At 39.5% G+C, this 19,890-nt stretch overlaps 2 protein-coding genes and 1 pseudogene across 2 annotated transcripts; all 3 read right to left on the reverse strand.

Annotated features, from left to right (window-relative positions):
- Window positions 1-2,400: 2,400 nt before the first annotated feature.
- LOC145955968 (uncharacterized) lies at window positions 2,401-4,243 on the reverse strand. Its single transcript, XM_083071519.1, has 2 exons — window positions 3,949-4,243; window positions 2,401-3,848 (listed from the first exon to the last, which is right to left on the reverse strand). The coding sequence occupies exons 1-2, from the start codon at window positions 4,241-4,243 to the stop codon at window positions 2,401-2,403; spliced, it is 1,743 nt and encodes a 580-aa protein (XP_082927645.1).
- Window positions 4,244-5,238: 995 nt separating this feature from the next.
- On the reverse strand, window positions 5,239-6,885 carry LOC109813388 (uncharacterized). Its single transcript, XM_020377565.2, has 2 exons — window positions 6,169-6,885; window positions 5,239-6,039 (listed from the first exon to the last, which is right to left on the reverse strand). The coding sequence occupies exons 1-2, from the start codon at window positions 6,883-6,885 to the stop codon at window positions 5,239-5,241; spliced, it is 1,518 nt and encodes a 505-aa protein (XP_020233154.2).
- A 3,612-nt stretch (window positions 6,886-10,497) lies between these two features.
- LOC145955454 (kiwellin-1-like) lies at window positions 10,498-17,336 on the reverse strand (annotated as a pseudogene).
- Window positions 17,337-19,890: the final 2,554 nt, after the last annotated feature.

A 19,890-nucleotide genomic window follows, 5' to 3' on the forward strand; every position in this document is an offset into this window, starting at 1 on the left:
ATGTCTAAAATTTTCTAAGTTTAGAGTGAGCGTTTGCCAAGCTGTCGCTTAAACGAGGAGTTTTTCTAAGTTAAAAGGATCAACTCGCCCAAATTCCGACTCCAAGAGAGTGGGAGATTTTCTAAGTTAAAAAGGACATTTTGCGAAACCAATCGTTCAAATTCTGACTTGTACAACATATAAAATTTTTCAAAGTAATAAGTGATATTTTGTGAACCCAATCGCTTCAAATTCTGATTCGTGCAACAATATAAATTTTTTCTAAGTTAAAAGTGGTATTTGATGATCGCGAAGAGGCTAGGGATTTTCGTAGCTGTTTTTTATACGGAAAACACTTGATGATCGCGGAGAGGCTAGGTCGGCCGTTGGCCGACCGGGTTCGTACCGAGGGAAAACGAATTGGATACAGGCCGAGTGGATTCCTATAGGCTAGGGGATCGATATAAGATCGATTGGACTTACGTAGCCTTGCCAACTCGGAATAATTGAAAATTAAGTGATCGGCAATTAACCGACTTAAAATAATTGGACAATTTCCTAATTTTAAATGAAACTTAAACACGTGATCGGCCCAATGCCGACTCAAAATTATATACGGAAATTTCCCGTTAAAAGTGGAGCTTACTCAAGTGATCGGCCCAACGCCGACTCGAAATAATTTGGAAAATTTTCTAAGTTCCAGTGCAACTTAACCATGTGATCGGTCCAATGCCGACTCAAAATACTTGGAAAACTTTTCTTTTAAATTAAATGGCGTGATCGGCCCAATGCCGACGCAAAATTATTTACGGAAAATTCCCGTTAAAAATGGAGCTTGCTCAGGTGGTCGGCCCAACGCCGACTCGAAATAATTTGGAAGATTTTTTTTAATTCATGTGCAACTTAACCATGTGATCGGCCCAATGCCGACTCGAAGGTAATTGTGGAAAAATTTCCATTCCGACATGGTTGAAGAATGGGACTTTGGTTTTAATAATCGTCCCAATCCCGGATCAAATAGTGAACATTCAAAAGAGGGGAATCACCGCAATTCCGACGAGAAGGATGAATTAAATTTATCAAATTAGCATTGACCCGCACTTATATGAACGGGTCGTGCAAATTCCAATTCGTCTATCTCGAATCGCCAAAATTCTGGTTAATTACCACGAGTTTTTGTGTTCCGAGTTATTTATACTCGCCTAGTCGGATTTTTGCCGATCAATCACGAGTTTTGTCTTCGAGTTATTTATACTCGCCCAGTCGAATTTTTGCCGATCAATCACGAGTTTTTGTGTCTTCGAGTTATTTATACTCGCCCAGTCGGATTTTTGCCGATCAATCACGAGTTTTGTCTTCGAGTTATTTATACTCGCCCAGTCGGATTTTTCCGATCAATCACGAGCTTTTGTGTCTTCGAGTTATTTATACTCGCCCAGTCGGATTTTTACCGATCAATTACGAGTTTGGTCTTCGAGTTATTTATACTCGCCCAGTCAGATTTTTACCGATCAATCACGAGTTTTGTCTTCGAGTTAGTATACTCGCCTAGTCGAATTTTTACCGATCAATCACGAGTTTTGTCTACGAGTTATTTATACTCGCCCAGTCGGATTTTTGCCGATCAATCACGAGTTTTGTCTTCGAGTTATTTATACTCGCTCAGTCGGATTTTTGCCAATCAATCACGAGTTTGTTCCTTTTAAGATAACACACGTTAGAAGCCATAAAGAAAAACATGTGATGATATTTATTGAAAAAGTGGTGCCTCGTTAAAAGCCTTCTCAGCAAAAACCCCTCTTATTTTTACGGGGAAAAAATAATGAGTTAGGAAAAGAGTGCACCTAATACAAATGGAAAAATGGACTAGCTATAGTAAAAACGTAAATTTGCAGCGTTCCACGTTCTTGGTATCATCCCTCCATCCAAGGTCCTCAGTCGGTAAGCTCCTTTGCCGACGACATCATTAACTTTATAGGGGCCGACCCATTTAGGAGACAACTTGTTCCTCATCTGAGTTAACTGAGCGCGCTTCAAAACGAGGTCTCCTACCACAAAGTCTCTCGGGACGACCTTTGTATTGTACTTGAAAGCCCCTCTTCTCTGGGCTGCTACTTGATTTATCCTTGCTTTCTCCCTTGTTTCTGTGATCAGGTCCAAGTCAACTCGTCTCCCCTGGTCGGATTCCTCCTCGGAAAAAGCTGTAGTACGTACTGAGGGTTCAACAATTTCAATCGGGATCATGGCGTCTGTTCCGTACACTAGGTTGAAAGGGGTGTCCTGGGTCGACGAATGAACAGTTGTGTGGTATGACCATAACACTCGGGGAAGCTCCTCCACCCATGAGGCGCCTGAGTCTTGGACACGCTTCTTCAGTCCTGAAAGAATTACCTTGTTGGCCGACTCCGCCTGGCCGTTAGACTAGGGATGTTCAACGGAAGTGAAAGTCATTCGGATGCCGACCTCTTGACAAAAATTACGGACCCTCGCACTTGCAAACTGTGTCCCATTATCAGAAACGAGCACTTGAGGAACACCATACCTGCACACCACATTCTTCCAAAGAAACGCCCTAACCTTCTCTGCTGAGATGGTTGCAACTGGCTCCGCCTCGATCCATTTGCCGAAGTAGTCTACAACCACTATCAAGAATTTCAGTTGCCTTACCGTGATAGGAAATGGACTGAGAATATCAATACCCAACTTGTGGAAAGGCCAGGGAGATAGGATTGAATGTAGTCGTTCAGCTGGGGAATGGTGCTGGGTTGCGTGTCTTTGGCATCCATCACACTTTTGGACCCAATTGACGCAGTCGTTTCTCAAGGATGGCCAAAAGTACCCTGCCCGGGCAACCTTATATACCAAAGCTCGGCCTCCGATGTGACTTCCACACATTCCGCTATGCACTTCATCCATCACTCTTTGCGCTTGTGACATGGTCAAACATCTTAAAAGAGGAGAGCTGAAACCTCTTCGATACAACCTTTCATTGATGACCACAAATCTGGCTGACTCTCTCTGTATCAGCGACGCTTCCTTTTTGTCCTCTGGCAACTCCCCCCGAGTCAGGTATGCAATGTAGGGTCCCATCCACAACTCGAGCTCTTCTTGGATGAAAAAGATACTCTCCTGTGGCTCATTAATACTCGACTGAGCTAAGGTTTCTTGGATGACCGACCGAGTGGCTCCTGGCTTCTTTGTGCTTGCCAACTTTGAGAGGAGATCTGCTCTCGAATTCTGCTCTCGCGAAACATGGTTAAGCGTAAACTCTCGGAAATTTTTCGACAAGAGCTTGACTTTTTCCAAGTACTTAGCCAGTTGAGGGTCCTTCGCCTGGAACGTGCCAGCTACCTGCCCCGTGATCAGTTGAGAGTCACTTCGCGCTGACAAACTCGTCGCCCCCATTTCTTTTGCCAATGCCATGCCAGCTAGCAACGCTTCGTATTTGGCCTGGTTGTTGCTTGCTCGGAATTCGAAGCGTAGTGATTGTTCCAACAAAATTCCTCCCGGACCTTCCAAAACGATCCCTGCTCCACTTCCTCCAAGATTTGAGGCTCCTTCCACAGATAGGATCCATTGCGTCTCCCCGACGCTGCCCTCGTCAGCAGGTGAGGTCAGCTCCATTACGAAATCAGCTAGCGCTTGAGCTTTTATTGCTCCTCTCGGCTCATACTTGATGGAATACTCCGATAGCTCCACCGACCACTTCATCATCCTTCCTGCTAGGTCGGGCTTCTGTAGCACTTGCCTAATCGGATGATCAGTTCGGACTACCACCTCATAGCTCTGGAAATAGTGTCTCAACTTTTGTGCTATAACCAGTATCGCAAGAGCCAATTTCTCAATCTTCTGATACCTCGTTTCTGCTCCTTGTAGGACCCAACTCACGAAATACACAGGAACTTGAGAGCCTTCCTGCTCTTGGACTAGAACCGCACTGACAGCTCGGTCGGAAGCCGATATATAAACCAACAAAGGGATATTCGGCCACGGTTTCATCAAGATCGGCGGAAGATGCCATTCGTCCTGCGAGTTGTTGCACCTCCTTCACCGTTGCTGGACTTCTCATATTAATGATCGCCGAGCACTTATCGGGATTTGCTTCAATTCCACGATGAGTTAGGAGGAAACCAAGGAACTTTCCTGCTTGGACCCCGAAGGAACACTTTTCGGGGTTCAACTTGAGCTGAAACTTGCCTATGGTCTCAAATAGTTCCTGCAGATCATCTAAATGCCGATTTAGGCTCATTGACTTCACCACCATGTCATCCACATAGGCTTCCACGTTCCTACCTAGCTAGTTCACCAACACTTTGTCCATCAAACACTGATACGTTGCGCCCGCATTCTTCTTGTAGCAATAATTAGCTTGATCTGCGATGAACGCGGTTTTGTCCTCGTCTGCCGGATGCATTCGGATCTGATTGTAACCCGAGTACGCATCCATGAAACTTAACAGTTCATACCCCGAAGCGCCATCGACTAGGCAATCTATATTCGGAAAAGGGTACGAATCCTTTGGGCAGGATTTATTTAAATCAGTAAAATTTGTGCACATTCTCCACTTTCCACTGCTTTTACGTACCATCACTACGTTTGCAAGCCAGGTTGGGTATTGTATCTCTCGTACGTGTCCTGCCATTAATAACTTGTTTGTTTCTTCAGCGATGGCTTTTCGTTTTTCCTCCCCGAATTTCCTCCTTTTCTGGATCACCGGTTTCGCGCCTGGGTCTATGGCTAGCCTGTGGCACATGAAGTCGGGGTCGACTCCTGGAATGTCTTTGGCGTGCCACGCGAATGCCGATATGTTCACCTTCAATACCTCTATCAGTTTCTCTACGTCCTCCGGGCTTAAGGATGTACCAATCTTTACCTTCTTCCCTTCCATTACGGTCACTTCTTTAACGTCCTCGGTAGGGGCTGGTCGGCGATCGAAATGGCTTATTCTGGGGTCTAACTCGACGGAGTGGACCCCCTGCTCCACCTGTGCAGAGTACAGTCGCCTTCGCGCCTTTAAGCTATCCCCGTAGCACTTCCGGGAAACCTCCTGGTCTACTCTAAGGACTCCCACTGTGCCGTTTGGCAACAGATATTTTTCCTTCAGATGGGAAGTGGACACCACAGCTCCTAGCTTGTTCAGGGTCGGCCTTCCGATCAGGATGTTGTAGGATGACTAGGCGTTGACTACCAAATACCGAACGACCACCGTTTTCCTTGGCCAAAGGTCGTCTCCATATCGGCATATCCCCTCGCGATGACCTAGTCTCCTGCAAAACCCACTAAAGTCCCTGCATAAGGAATAAGTCGATCGTTAGGTATTTTCATCCCCTTAAAAGCTTCCCAGAATAAGATGTCCGCGAAACTTCCCTGATCAATCAACACACGCATCACATTGTACCCCATAACAATCGCTGATATGACGACGGGGTCGTCCTCTTGAGGGGCTACTCCATCAAAATCCGAGTCTGAGAACGAAATCTCAGGCTGAGATGGTCGCCTGAATTTCGATACTGTCAGCACCGACCGAGTGTACCTCTTTCGGGCGGCTGAGGTAGCTCCTCCGCCGGTGAAGCCCCCTGCGATGGTGTTGAAGTCCCCGTGGATGGGTTGCTGGTGGGTTTCTGACGCCTTCGTTGGCGTGTCTCTGGGAGGAGTTCTCTCTCTACGCCTATCCCTCCTGGTGTCATCCTGTGCGCGCCTGTGTCGCCTATTCGATGAACTTCCTTCCTGTTTCCTTGCCACAAACTCTTTCAGTCGCCCCTCCTTGATCAAACGCTCGATCTGCCTCCCTAGGACGAAGCAATTTTCAGTGGAGTGTCCATGGGCTCTATGGAACTCACACCAATCAGTTTTAAAGGGTCCTAATTGGCGTTCCGTCGCCACCAGAAACTCGAACAACGATGCGTTGTTGACATCGTGAAGTATCTGTCGCCTGGGAACATTGAGTGGCGTAAACTTCTCTTCGTCATTATTGCGTGCCCACTCGCCCCTTGCCCGACCACCATGATCGGCCTGCCTGTAATTGCCCTCCTTCAAGCTGTAACGGTCACGTCGTTTACTCTAGTCTGATCGCGGTCAAAGATGCTTATTTCCCTCCTTATTGCTGCCCCCCGCCTCTCGGCTTTCCGCGGCTCTTTTGCTAATTTGTCCTTCCTCCGTCTTAATATGACTCAGTGCGAAGTCTCTCACCTCCGACATCGTCTGGCAATTTGCTCTTTCCAGAGCAATGTCGAAAGCTCCAGACCTCAGGCCCTTCTGGAATGCGATGACAGCCATCCTTTCGTCCAAAGATGCTATCCTCAACGCGACCTCATTGAACCTTTGCATAAAGTCCTTCAACGACTCCTCCCGCTGCTGCTTGAGATCGAATAAGTCCGATGTAATCGGTGGCTTCTTCTTGTTGGCGGCGAATTGCGCCATGAAAAGCCTACTGAAGACGTCGAAGTCGGTGATTGATCGGTCAGGGAGACCACTAAACCAATCAAGTGCTGCCTTTTTGAGTGTTCCCATGAAAAGTTTGCAGCGGACTTCCATGCCTCCACCACAGATCAACATTTGGGCTCGGAAATCCGTCAAATGCTGACTGGGATCTTGCGTTCCATCAAAGGGCTCGACTTGGGGTATCCGATGATCCCTGGGGATGGCCTCGGCCTCTATGGCTTCCAAGAAAGGCCGAAAATCCCTAGGGACTTCTAACATGAAATCCTCCTCCACCGTCCTGGTAGTGGCTTCTATTCTGGCCTGCATCTCATCCGCTCGTCTCCTGATCTCCTCTTTTTCGCGTTGAATGACCTCCTCTCTCTCCCTGGAGCGTGCATTCTCCTCTCGTAGGCCATTGATCATGGCCATCATCTCCTCCATGGTAGGGTGATGTGAGTCGTTGTTGTTATTGCCGCCTTGCGCCATGATAAAGTGCTAGTTCTTCTGTATGACTTGGGGCGTAGGAAAAGTTTCACCGTAGCCCCACGGTGGGCGCCAAAATGTTCCGGCCAAGGAGTGCACTAGGTTTTTTTCCTAGGTCAAGCCTCAAAGCCAGAGCATTCAAAAGTGTAATCTGCCCTCTCAACTCTAGGGTTTTTAGTCTTATAGTTTCTCGTTTACGGGCCTCATGGGCCCCGTGAATGTAGGGATTTCCTTAACCGTTATCATTTTGAAAATATTTGGTGGACGCGAGGATTATAGATAAGATCTTGGTCAAGATTCTCCATTCCGAGGGACTGATCGGGCTTTGGCCGAATGGGTAGACCGAGTGATCTAGAGAGAGGGGGTTGGCCGAGGTCGTGGTCGGCCTATCACTATGGAGAGGGTAAGGTCGGATCCCGATCAGGATCACAACCCGTTGAGGGAAAGAATTCGGAAAATAGCCGAGACAGTATACTCATCGGAGCTCGGCCGAGAGACTCAGTCGGAAATAAGCCGAGACGGTACAAAAATATTTTTAAAAATTAATATAAAATATGTTTTGTGTAATAGTGTGTGCAATAAGTTGTTGCTGGAAGTAAATGCAATCCATGTTCATGGAAGCATAATAACTCATTAATTAATAAGTATTCAAATATCATGTCCAGGCAGTACGACGAATATAGGAGAGATTTATCTTAGTGTTGTATCTCTTTTTTTATCCTCTTCTAACTCTGCAAACCATTGATGAGAGTCTCGTGAGGAGATTCCAATAAATTGGATTTAGGAAACTCTAAGTGGGCATCACCAATCTTAAATTTTTAATTGCAGAAAAAGTGAAAGAAAATTCAGAGTTTCACAACTAATATGATGTTTATATTTTTGAGATATTTTAAAAGATTAATTAATTCATAAAATTATTTTAAATTTAAATTAAATTTAAATTTAAATTTAAAATAATTATTTTATTAATTATTAATATTATTACGGGAAAAATGTAAATCTTTTACGAATATAATTTGTTGGTAAAAAGGAATATTCATCGGATACAAATTCGTTGCAAAAAAGGACGTTAGAAAAAAATCCGTCAAAAACAATTTAATTTGTCAAAAAATTTTGATGGACGTTAAAATTTTTGACATATATATCCGTCGAAAATTACCGATGGATATATCCGTGAGAAATTATTTGAAAATCTTTATGTGATTTTAATGGATAAATCCGTTAAAAAATTTCTGTTTAATTTTAATAAATTTATTAATATAACAATTCTCATATTTCAACGTATTTTATCCTTACTTGCATAATTTCTAAGAAACTTCTTAGAAAGTCACTCATCCCTATTTACTTCAAATCAATCACACTTAACTGTAGAATTCTAATGAGATAAGCTACCAAAAAGTATATGCATGTTGTCAATATAGATTGTACAAATTAATTCATTTAAGTCATCCTCAATTATATAATCTCATACTTGTACAATCTATGGATCCCTCTCATTCTGGTGTGTCCGAACTGTTATAAAAATATAATAATATATAATAAGTATATTAACCTTTGTGATTGAAAATTTGATGAAGGTTCAATGGGAAAATTAAGTCACTCATTAGTTCTATTAGAAATAAAATTGATTTGAAGAAATTTTAATTTTTTAATTTCTTCATATGGTGTGAGAAAGTACTAAAGCTACATTAATTAGAGGATAATCTTTATAGTTGAGTTTTATGTGATTATGAGAAAGTTTGACCTCTTATATAAATTTTAATGATTTTCATATCTCTTAGGTGGTGTATAGTTTACAACATATACTTGACAAAATAACCTAGTTTCAATTAGAGTCATTTGCGTAAAATTTTGGCAAGATCTCTAAAACACTCATAAATATCGGACATACGCATGGCCTAAAAGTACAATACAATGATAACGTCAAGAATTGTGGGGATATATTGTGATTGATTAACCTCTAATATATATAAAGTGTTTTGGGTTCAGTAACTTGTTATACTCACTATACTTTGTTACGTTTTCTCAATCTAGATTTGGTTTAATAGTTTGCTATACCATATCCGATGCATTACATCCTATATAAGAATCCAAAATTTCTTTCTAAATCTTTTGAAATATGTGAGAGATTATTGTATATTTTGAGATATTACAAAAGTTTAATTAAATCGTGAAATAATTTTGAATTTAAATTTAAAATAATTATATTAATCATTAGTATTAAAACTTAATTAATATTAATTTTAATAATATATAATTTGACCGGTATAGTTTTAATTAATTTTAATGATCAAATATTTTAAAATTAATTAATTTTAATTATCATAATTAATTATAACTAACTATCAATATCCCTTTTATAAATACTGGAAATTAGTAAAAGTCAAATATATATAATGAACACTACTCTTCTCTATTCTCTCTTTTCTTTAATACTAGAAATATTTTATTATATCTCGTATGTCGGAGAAGATCTTGTTGTATTAATACTCAGAAGTTCACATCAGTTTGAATTCCCAACATCTATGGACAACATTGATAACACCGGAGAAAGGGAAGAAATGATATTCCTGTACATTTACTTTCAGATATAGATGTGTATAGTTCTTGCGTAAGGCATACACTTAATCAAATGACAATACTGTATGTAGATACCATGATTGATTAGTTACAAATATTTTCTTGTTATTTTGGGAGAATGACTTGGCTTAAGAATTCTATTCTATTCATAGAGAAGTTAAAATTAATGATGTTTATGGAACTCATGACTCTGTTCTGGTTGCTTTAAGCTTGTTTTTTCTGTCTCCCGACAATGTTCACAGATTTGGAAACCCTTAACTTTGTTGGACAAATAATATTGGCCATAAATGCTTCAAACTTGAGAACTGCTTTGATCTCTTTAATCCTTCGTCCATTCCCTCCCTTAAGTCACGAGTTTGCACCTACATGTAAACTCCCCGAGTATTTACGTCTTGTAACAAATCGTTTTATTTGAAAACCAAAGTTTATATAACAGTGTATATGTGTTTTTATCAGAAACAAAAATGTTCTTAAGATTCTTTAAGAACTAGGAAAAGTAGAATTTCTTTCTTTACGTTATTTTATGATATAGATTAACCATTCTCTTGACCTATTTAACAATTTAGTTGAGTTAAGATTTTGCTAAAAAAGGCGACTCCTTATTTATCAAACTTTCTGCTAAGTGTACTAAGTTTGAAGTTAATATCAGGATGTCATGTTAGTGGGGCATGGCAGATCCACTTATATAAATTGTTCCTATAAATTCGTAGATGGAATTGCTACTTTAATTAGACATTGTTGAATCATAATTTACCTAAACAGAGTCACCTGGCCAAATCTCTAAGAAATATCTATATCAGTGAGTTTTCAAATATACAAAGAGCAACAACCAACTTAAAATTGATGAGGTGATTGTTAAATACATTGCACTTGTATTTTTATTTTTGCCTTCCAATTTATCGTTCCGTCTTATTAATCTTCTTTATTCCTTGCATATAACAATCATATATTATAAAACTTAAGTTCTTAAAGCTTTTGTTTGCCCTCAGTTTTTTTTTTCCTAGTTCTATTGTCAGTGTGGCTCTTTCAATTTGGCTTGAATTTTAAAAATAATTGAAAAATGTATAACAATACAATATAAAGGTATATATATATGTGACAATACATATAACTACTTTAAATTTGAATGCATGATACACTAGAAAAAAGAACACAACACAGAACAGGTAGATAGTAGAAGGCATGTACTATAGCATTATATTAAGCATCAGACCAAGTAATTTGTAATCCACCCCATTGACTGTGAGGCACACCTAAGGCTTTCCAGACAGCCTTGGAGGCATCGACAATGTTGTTGGAACAAGGAGGTTGATAATCATGGTCTTGATCACATCCCATGGTGGAGTCACACTCGTCCACCACCATGGCCTGCACACTCTTCCCATTTGCAGTGATGGTGATGTTGTGGAGACACCTACTCATGTTGATCTGGAAAGCTATGCCAGCCACATGCCAGCACATGAGCCACATGCCAGCACATGCCAGTCACCATTGTCAACAATGACAACCACCGAATTTCTTTTTCCACAAAGCAACCACCACCCCCTCTGTTTTTCTAAATTGCCAGCTTCTATGATTTGTATTTTCTTTGTTTCTGATTCCTATAAATAGCTATCAATGTAAGCTCTCAAGGCACTGATCAATCAATATCATTTCTATTACTCAATTGAGTATTTTCTCTCTTAGAGAGTTCTTCCTTTGCATTCTGTGCCATTTTTGGTACCAGAGCAAGGTTCCGAAGCTTCCTACGCCTTTGGGTTTATTAGAAAAGAGATTTGGAACTTTCCGGTCGCCGAAAAATCCATTGGAAATTCGGCCAGCCCCGAAAACCCACCCTTAGAGGCCTTTTCTCGAAAAACCGACCCCGTAGAAGCGTCCGGAAGGTCCCAAAACCTTGGGACATAGTTTGTATCGCCGGAAACCACCCGGAAAGTCACCGGAAAATTCGTCGGAAAAGTTCGCCGGAAAATTTGACGGTCACCGGAATTTCTGGAGGTTGAAGACAAGCTGACGTCATCGCCACATAAGCGCCACGTCATCTTTAATCAGCCACTCAGGAGACGCCACGTATAAGTGGTCAACGTTGACTGAGAACCCTCATTTGCCACCTCTGACCAACCATATTCTGCCACGTGTCTTCAGTGTTGACTTTGACCAAAGTTTCATAATTTGCAAAAAAGCCCCTGTAAGTTTTGAAATTTCACTTTTACCCCTGTACTTTCTGAATTTATATTTTTGCCCCTAAACTTTCTAAAATTACAATTTAGCCCTTATATTTTCAAAATTCCAAAATTGCCCTTTTCTACAAAAACCATTTTACCCTAACCTAAATTCCCATATTACCCCTTTAACCTCTTAAATTACCCCTTTATTCCTATCCACCTTCACCATGGTTCGTGGAAAGCAAAACGATGTGACCATTCGAGATATCGAATTTGAGGAAATGAAAAGGCAACTGCGAGAGCTTCAAGAAACAGTTGCAAGTCAACGAGTTGAACTTGAACAGCTGAGGAATAAACCAAATCATGAGTCAGACAACAGTGATTCCTCATCTTCTTATTCCTCTAGAAGTCACCAAGTGTCAAGGACACAACAAACCAATCGTTTTCATAATTTCAAGGTAGATATACCTGAATTCGAAGGGAGATTACAACCTGACGAATTTATGGATTGGCTCCGAACGGTGGAAAGAATTTTTGACCTGCATGATGTTCAAGATAAACTCAAGGTCAAAATGGTGGCTATCCGATTGAAGAAGCATGCATCCATCTGGTGGGAGAATCTCAACAAGAAGCGTGAAAGAGCAGGGAAGGAAAAGATCAAATCTTGGGAGAAGATGAAGAAGAAACTCACAAGTAAGTTCTTACCTTTCCACTATAAGCAAGAAAACTATATGATGCTTCACAAACTGTCTCAACAGTCACGCACAGTAGAAAAATATTCCCAGGAATTTGAGTTGTTAGTAATGAAATGTGACCTTAAAGATGACGAGGAACAAAAAATAGTTCGTTTTATTGGTGGACTAAACATTGAAATAGCCAACCAAGTCCAATTACAACAGTACCAGGACTTAGATGATGTAGTACAACTTGCCATCAAAATTGAAAAACAACTCTCCACCACTCTTCGAGACCAACCCTCCACATCCAAATACCCGTTCCGCCCTTCCTACTCTAAAAACCCTTATCAACCATCCTCATCCAAAAATCCTTTTTATAACAGTAAAGCCCAAAACACCCGGTCCAACACCTCCAAACTACCAGCCCAAAATACCAAAAACAACAACTCCAAACCTGCCCCACAATCCAAATCAACTATAAAATGTTTCAAATGTCAAGGCTTTGGACATATTTCTTCCGACTGTCCCAATCGAAAGGCTTTCACCATCATTGAAGAAGAACCACATGAATTATCAGAGGAAGAATCAGAAGCAGACATTGAACCTGTGTATGACGAAGACTGTACGCCTGCCGATCATGGAGAGCTATTAGTGGTAAGGCGAAGTCTGCACACAGCGCCAACAAAAGACGATCACTGGCTCAGGCACAACATCTTCCACACTCGTTGCACCAGTAATGGTAAAATCTGTGACGTCATCATAGACAGTGGAAGTTGTGAAAATGTAGTATCCAACTACATGGTGGAGAAACTCAAGCTGCCAACTCAAGTCCATCCACACCCATATAAACTTCAATGGCTCAATAAGGGAAGCGAAGTCAAGGTTTCCAAACAATGTCTTGTTTCATTTTCCATTGGTTCAAAATACAAAGACAAAGTTTGGTGTGACGTCATCCCCATGGATGCTTGTCACCTCCTCTTAGGAAGGCCATGGCAATATGATAGACGAGCTCAATTTGATGGCTACGCCAACACATATTCCTTCACCAAGGATGGAGAAAAGATCAAATTAGCTCCACTGCCTCCCGAAGAAACCAGTCAGGATAAAAAGAAAACAGTTCCCTTAGTTTCTTTAGTCACCAAGGTGCCTAAAGATGAGGTATGTAATCTGGAATTTATATTAGTACTTGAACAGAATTGTGGAACTAAACCTTCTGCAGAGATTGTTCAACTCTTATCAAAATTTCCAGATGTTGTTCCCAAAGAAATTCCTCCAGGACTACCGCCTATGCGTGACATACAACACGCCATAGACTTTGTACCAGGAGCCGTGATCCCTAACAAGCCTGCATACAGAATGAGCCCTCAGGAACATGCAGAGGTACAAAAGCAGGTTGAAGGATTATTGAAAAATGGTTTGATTCAAGAGAGTGTCAGTCCTTGTGCTGTCCCTGTTATTCTAGTTCCAAAGAAAGGTGGAACTTGGAGGATGTGCATGGACAGTAGAGCTGTGAACAAGATCACCATCAAATATCGCTTTCCAATACCACGGCTCGATGACATGTTGGATCAACTTCATGGCGCCACTATCTTTTCAAAGATTGATCTTCGCAGTGGCTACAATCAAATCAGAATTAGACCAGGTGACGAATGGAAGACTGCTTTCAAAACCCGAGATGGTCTATACGAATGGACAGTCATGCCGTTTGGATTGTCCAATGCTCCCAGTACTTTCATGCGACTGATGAATCAGGTACTAAGGCCTTTCAATGGAAAATTTTTAGTCGTTTACTTCGACGATATCCTGATTTATAGCAAAAGCAAGGAGGAGCACTTGAAGCACTTACAGAAGGTGTTAGAAGTTCTACGGGAGCAGAAACTCTATGCCAACCTTGAGAAATGCTCATTTTTAACCAATGAAATTATATTCCTTGGTTATATTGTTTCTAGTGACGGTATCAAGGTGGACCCCAGCAAAGTCGAGGCGATTAACAGTTGGCCAATTCCTCAATCCATTCACGATGTCCGAAGTTTTCATGGATTGGCTTCTTTTTATCGCAGGTTCATCAAGAACTTCAGCACAATTGCAGCTCCACTCACCAACTGTATCAAAGGTGATAAATTCCAATGGTCAGAACAAGCTCAGGAAAGCTTCAATGAATTAAAGCACCACCTGACCAATGCTCCAGTATTGGCCCTTCCTAATTTTGATCAAGTGTTTGAAGTAAATTGTGATGCTTCTAACATTGGTGTTGGTGCAGTTCTTAGCCAGGAAGGCCAACCAATAGCTTTCTTCAGTGAAAAGCTAAATGATGCAAAGCTAAAGTACTCGACCTACGACAAGGAGTTCTATGCCATTGTACGAGCACTTCAGCACTGGAGTCATTACCTGCTTCCCAAAGAATTCATTCTTTACTCTGATCACGAGGCTCTCAAGCATTTGAGTTCACAACAAAAGATCAACCGCAGGCATGCTTCATGGGTTGAGTTCCTTCAAGCCTATCCATTCCTGATCAAACACAAGTCAGGAAAGCAGAACTCTGTTGCTGATGCCCTAAGCCGACGTCATTTCTTGCTCACTACTCTGCAAACAAAAGTCATTGGCTTCGAGACCGTCAAGGAATTATACCAAGACGATCCAGATTTCAACATTGTTTGGAAGTCTACCGAAGATCAGCCATTCCAACATTACCATCGTCATGAAGGTTTTCTATTTAAAGACAACGTTTTATGCATTCCTCGTTGCTCTTTAAGAGAAGCCATTATCTGGGAAGCACACGATGGAGGATTATCAGGACATTTTGGTAGAGATAAGACTGTATCTATCATCAAGGAGAATTTTCACTGGCCTAAGCTGGAGAGAGATGTCATTCGCCACATTCAACGTTGCAGAATCTGTCACCTAGCTAAATCCAAAAGCCAAAACACTGGCCTTTACTTACCATTACCGGTACCAGCTGCACCCTGGGAAGACATCAGCATGGATTTTGTCCTAGGACTTCCACGAACCCAAAGACAAAAAGATTCTGTTATGGTGGTTGTGGACAGATTTTCGAAGATGGCACATTTCGTTCCATGCCAAAAGACTAACGATGCCGTTAATATTGCTGATTTATATTTCAGGGAAGTTGTTCGCCTACACGGAATTCCTAAAACCATCACTTCAGATAGAGATGTTAAATTTCTGAGTCACTTTTGGAGAACTCTATGGAAAAAGATGGGTACGAAGTTGCAGTTCAGTAGTGCTAGCCATCCACAGACAGATGGTCAAACAGAGGCTATCAACAGGCTACTAGGTAACTTACTACGCAGCTTTGTAGGTAAAAATCTTCGCCATTGGGATCAGATTCTAGCTCAAGTGGAATTTGCCTACAACAATTCCACTAATCAAGCTACTGGTAAATGTCCTTTTGAAATCGTCTACGGTGCACGACCTCTTACCCCTTTAGACTTGGTTCCGTCTTCAGACAAGAGTCAATTCAGCGCTGATGCTGACCAGAGAGCTAAAGAAATTAAACAGCTTCATGAGCAAGCCAGAATTAGGATTGAAAAGCAAAATGCAAAGTACAAAGCTCAACGAGACAAGCACCGGAAGCAACAGGTATTCAAGGAAGGCGATCTAGTGTGGATTCATTTGCGGAAAGAAAGGTTTCCAAAACAGTCCAATGCCAAGCTGTCGCCACGAGCTGATGGTCCATTCCGCGTAGTCCAGAAGATTAATGACAATGCCTACAAGATCGAGCTACCAGGTTCTTACGGTGTTTCTGCTACATTTAATGTCGCAGACCTTTCACCCTACTTCGATGAGGAAGACGCTTAGACTCGAGGACGAGTCTTTTCCAACCCCGGGAGAATGATCTGGAAAGCTATGCCAGCCACATGCCAGCACATGAGCCACATGCCAGCACATGCCAGTCACCATTGTCAACAATGACAACCACCGAATTTCTTTTTCCACAAAGCAACCACCACCCCCTCTGTTTTTCTAAATTGCCAGCTTCTATGATTTGTATTTTCTTTGTTTCTGATTCCTATAAATAGCTATCAATGTAAGCTCTCAAGGCACTGATCAATCAATATCATTTCTATTACTCAATTGAGTATTTTCTCTCTTAGAGAGTTCTTCCTTTGCATTCTGTGCCACATGTTGTTGAACCATCCAGTGGAGAGTGCAACTACTGGTGTGTCATCAGAATGGTACTGGTTGTCACATGCTGAAGGGCCACCTCCATCTCCACGCTTTTCAAAACTATTGAGTGTGAGTTGAGCCTTGGTGTGACTTGACACTGCTGGAGAACAGTTGTATGTTGTGTACATCTTGCCTTCTACACAACAATCTGAATCATTCTCTTGGTTGCATTAATTCTCCTGGAGGAGGCTTCTTTCCTATGATTCTGCCACTTGGACGACACTGTTGTGCTTCAGAACACAAACAATTTGTTGAAAGCAGAATGAGCACCAGAACAAGGGATCCTATTGAAGTAGAAACCTTCATTTTGTATATGTTGTTTTGGTGGGTGTTTGCTGAAAAAGGTGGCGTTTAGATGGAAATTTATAGGTGTAAGATGTAACGTTCTTTCTCTATATCTTGTCTTTTAATAGTTTTATATATTATTTTAAAAAGAGGAGTTTTATTGCTACTGCCACTGCTAGCATCCAATGCAAGCTTCCATGCCTCAATATTATATTAAAGTGTGGTATTGCATTAATTAATGGCTATCCCTGTGCGTGCCGTTGAAAGTACATTTTCTAGCTTTCTTGCGAAAATTTATTTGATCCAAGTTTGGAAACACGAAATGAAAGTCTCACTTACTGAGTTCTAGGCTTTCTAGCTGTGACATGAAATATCCCTAGCCCAGTCTAATATTTAAAGGATTAATTAGCTAGCGTTAAGAAGCTTGAAAGTGAAACTTTTTTTTCTTTTTGAGAGAAGCTTGAAAGTTGAAGCTAAGGGCCTCTATTTTGTCACTTAACTTTTTATATGATATATATATATATATGCTACATTTATATATGTTGGAAGTTTAAGATTTTACGTATTTATTAAAGTTGATATTTGAAATTATTTTGATACTCTTTGGATTTTATATATTAATTTATTTCTTTTAAATTTTAAAAATATTTCTTTATATAAATTAGAATAATTAATCTAAATGCAAACGATTTTAGAGATTTAGAAAAGGCACAATAAAATTAAAGGCCAATCTTTAAATTCAAGAAACAAATAATAAAATAATGACAAATAAAATACCTATAAATTTGTAACAACTCACAAATTCTCATAATAACTTATAATAGTCATGGCAATTGAAATTTTGCATAGATATTAATTCATGTTTTTAACACTCTCCTTCTTCGACATCTATGAACTCCAAGTTTCTTTTCAAGTTCTCAAACCTTGCTTTCAAAAATGGCTTTGTAATGATATCTACCAACTGGTCTTCTCTCTTACATTATTGTAACTCAACTTCCTCTTGCTCTTAGACTTCTTTAAGAAAGTGTAGTTTAACATTAAAATGCTTAGTCTTTTCATGAAATATTGAATTATTTGAGATTGTAATTACTGCTGCTTGATTATCTATGAACACTTTGGTTGAATCTGTTTGAACTATTTGTAAGTGAACACAAGAATTTTTCTCATTGATAATGTTTGATTAACAATCGTAGTAGCATTAATGAGCCTTACTTCAGCAGTTGATTGTGCCACAATATCTTGCTTCTTTGAACTCCAAGAAATACTCCATAACCAAATGTAAAACAATAGAGGAAGGTTTTTTTCATATCATCCAATAATCCTCCTCAATCATTCTCAGAGAAGCCATGGAGATTAAATTATTGATCAAACTCCATAATAAAGAGTTCCTTTGATATATATATATATATATATATATATATATATATATATATATATATATATATATATATAAGCACACGTTTAACGGCTTGAAGATGCAGTTCACTTGCACATTGTAAGAACCTTGAGAGAACACTTACAACATGCAAAATATCAAGTAGGTCTTGTTTCTGTGAGATAAATGAGACAACCAACAGGAATTTTGAAATCAATCTAATTAATTTTTTCTACATCATCTTCCTTGCATAGCTTCAACTTATGAAACATGAGAGTACTTACAACTTTATTGTTCTTTGTCGGGAATTCAAAATCTCTTTTGCATATTTTTGTTGGTTGATAAAATTCCCTTGTTTAGTTTTTTTTTTACTTCTGTTGGAAATATTTTGTGAAAAATGTAGAAAAATTGGATCTTGCAGCAAATTGAAATTAAAATTGAAGATGGAAAATCATCTTTAAAATTATATCATAAAAATTTCATAGAAGAGAATTCTAATTACAGACTTACAATTAATTTAAAAATATTAACAAATATTATCTACAAACAACTCTACTTATTGATATTATATTGAATAACTAAAAATAAAATATAAAAGATAAAACTGTAACAATAACAAATAATCTATCTAAAATTTATTCAAAATTCAAAATAAAAATAAAAATATCTCATAAATCTAACACTCTTCTTTGAGATTTGTCATGAACATCATAAATTTTAGTTTCATGAAACTCCAAAACCTGATTTATGAAGTGTCATGTCATCAAGTTGTTGCACATCAATATCTTGACCCAAATCATTGTCTTCTTAGTCATCTACTTTAACTCTTCCTTATGTCTTTAAATACCATTTGTTGGGATTTGTCATATCAAATATATTTTGTATAAAAGTGTGACCAAATCTTCCATGCCAAACATTACTTTCATCAATTTTAGCAATAAAATCATGATCTTAAACTAAATCAAATGTCAAATAAAAACTATTTTTGGTTATCTCAATCTTTGCAATCTCTGAACCATGTTCATCCATGATAAAACAATAATTCTTTTTAAAAGAGACTGCATATTCATTCCTTAGCATTTGCGAAGTACTAATAGGGATGGAAAAAATACCCGCACCCGCGAGTATCAATGGATAAAATCCGCTACGGGTAATAAATGGATAAGCTAATAGAGTAACCGCGAATAATGGGAATGGATAATTTTTTACCCGTATATAAACGGGGCGGGGGCAAGTATGATGGTATCCATACCCGCGGGTACCCATTTAATAACATTTCTTAAATATCATAATTATCCTTGTATTACATAATCCTAAAAGTACACTCTCTCATCTTTTTTTTTTTCATAGCCGCACAACCCACACATTAGTCATCACACATTATAAGATTGAATTATTGTAACTTTGTGATATGAGACTTTTACTTACTTGTGAGATTGATGTATTTTAAGTTATTGATTATCTTTCTTTTTTATTATTATTTCAACAAAATTAACGTTAATTACATGTTTAAAATTAACATTAAATTTTTATTTTTAATATTTCAATAACATTAAATATAAATATTAATTTCTTAAAAAATTTATAAATATCCATGAATATCCATGGATATTCAAGAAATTCATGGATACCCGCTTAACGGATACCCGCGCGGGTATGGGGTGAATATGGGACCAATTTTCATCTAGTAGGGTGGGGACGGGTTTACTATTACCCGCCATGGGGCCCCATTGTCATCCCT

This window comes from Cajanus cajan, chromosome 3 (genome assembly GCF_000230855.2).
Source record: "Cajanus cajan strain Asha chromosome 3, NIPB_CcT2T_4, whole genome shotgun sequence".
Classification (NCBI taxonomy): Eukaryota; Viridiplantae; Streptophyta; class Magnoliopsida; order Fabales; family Fabaceae; genus Cajanus; species Cajanus cajan.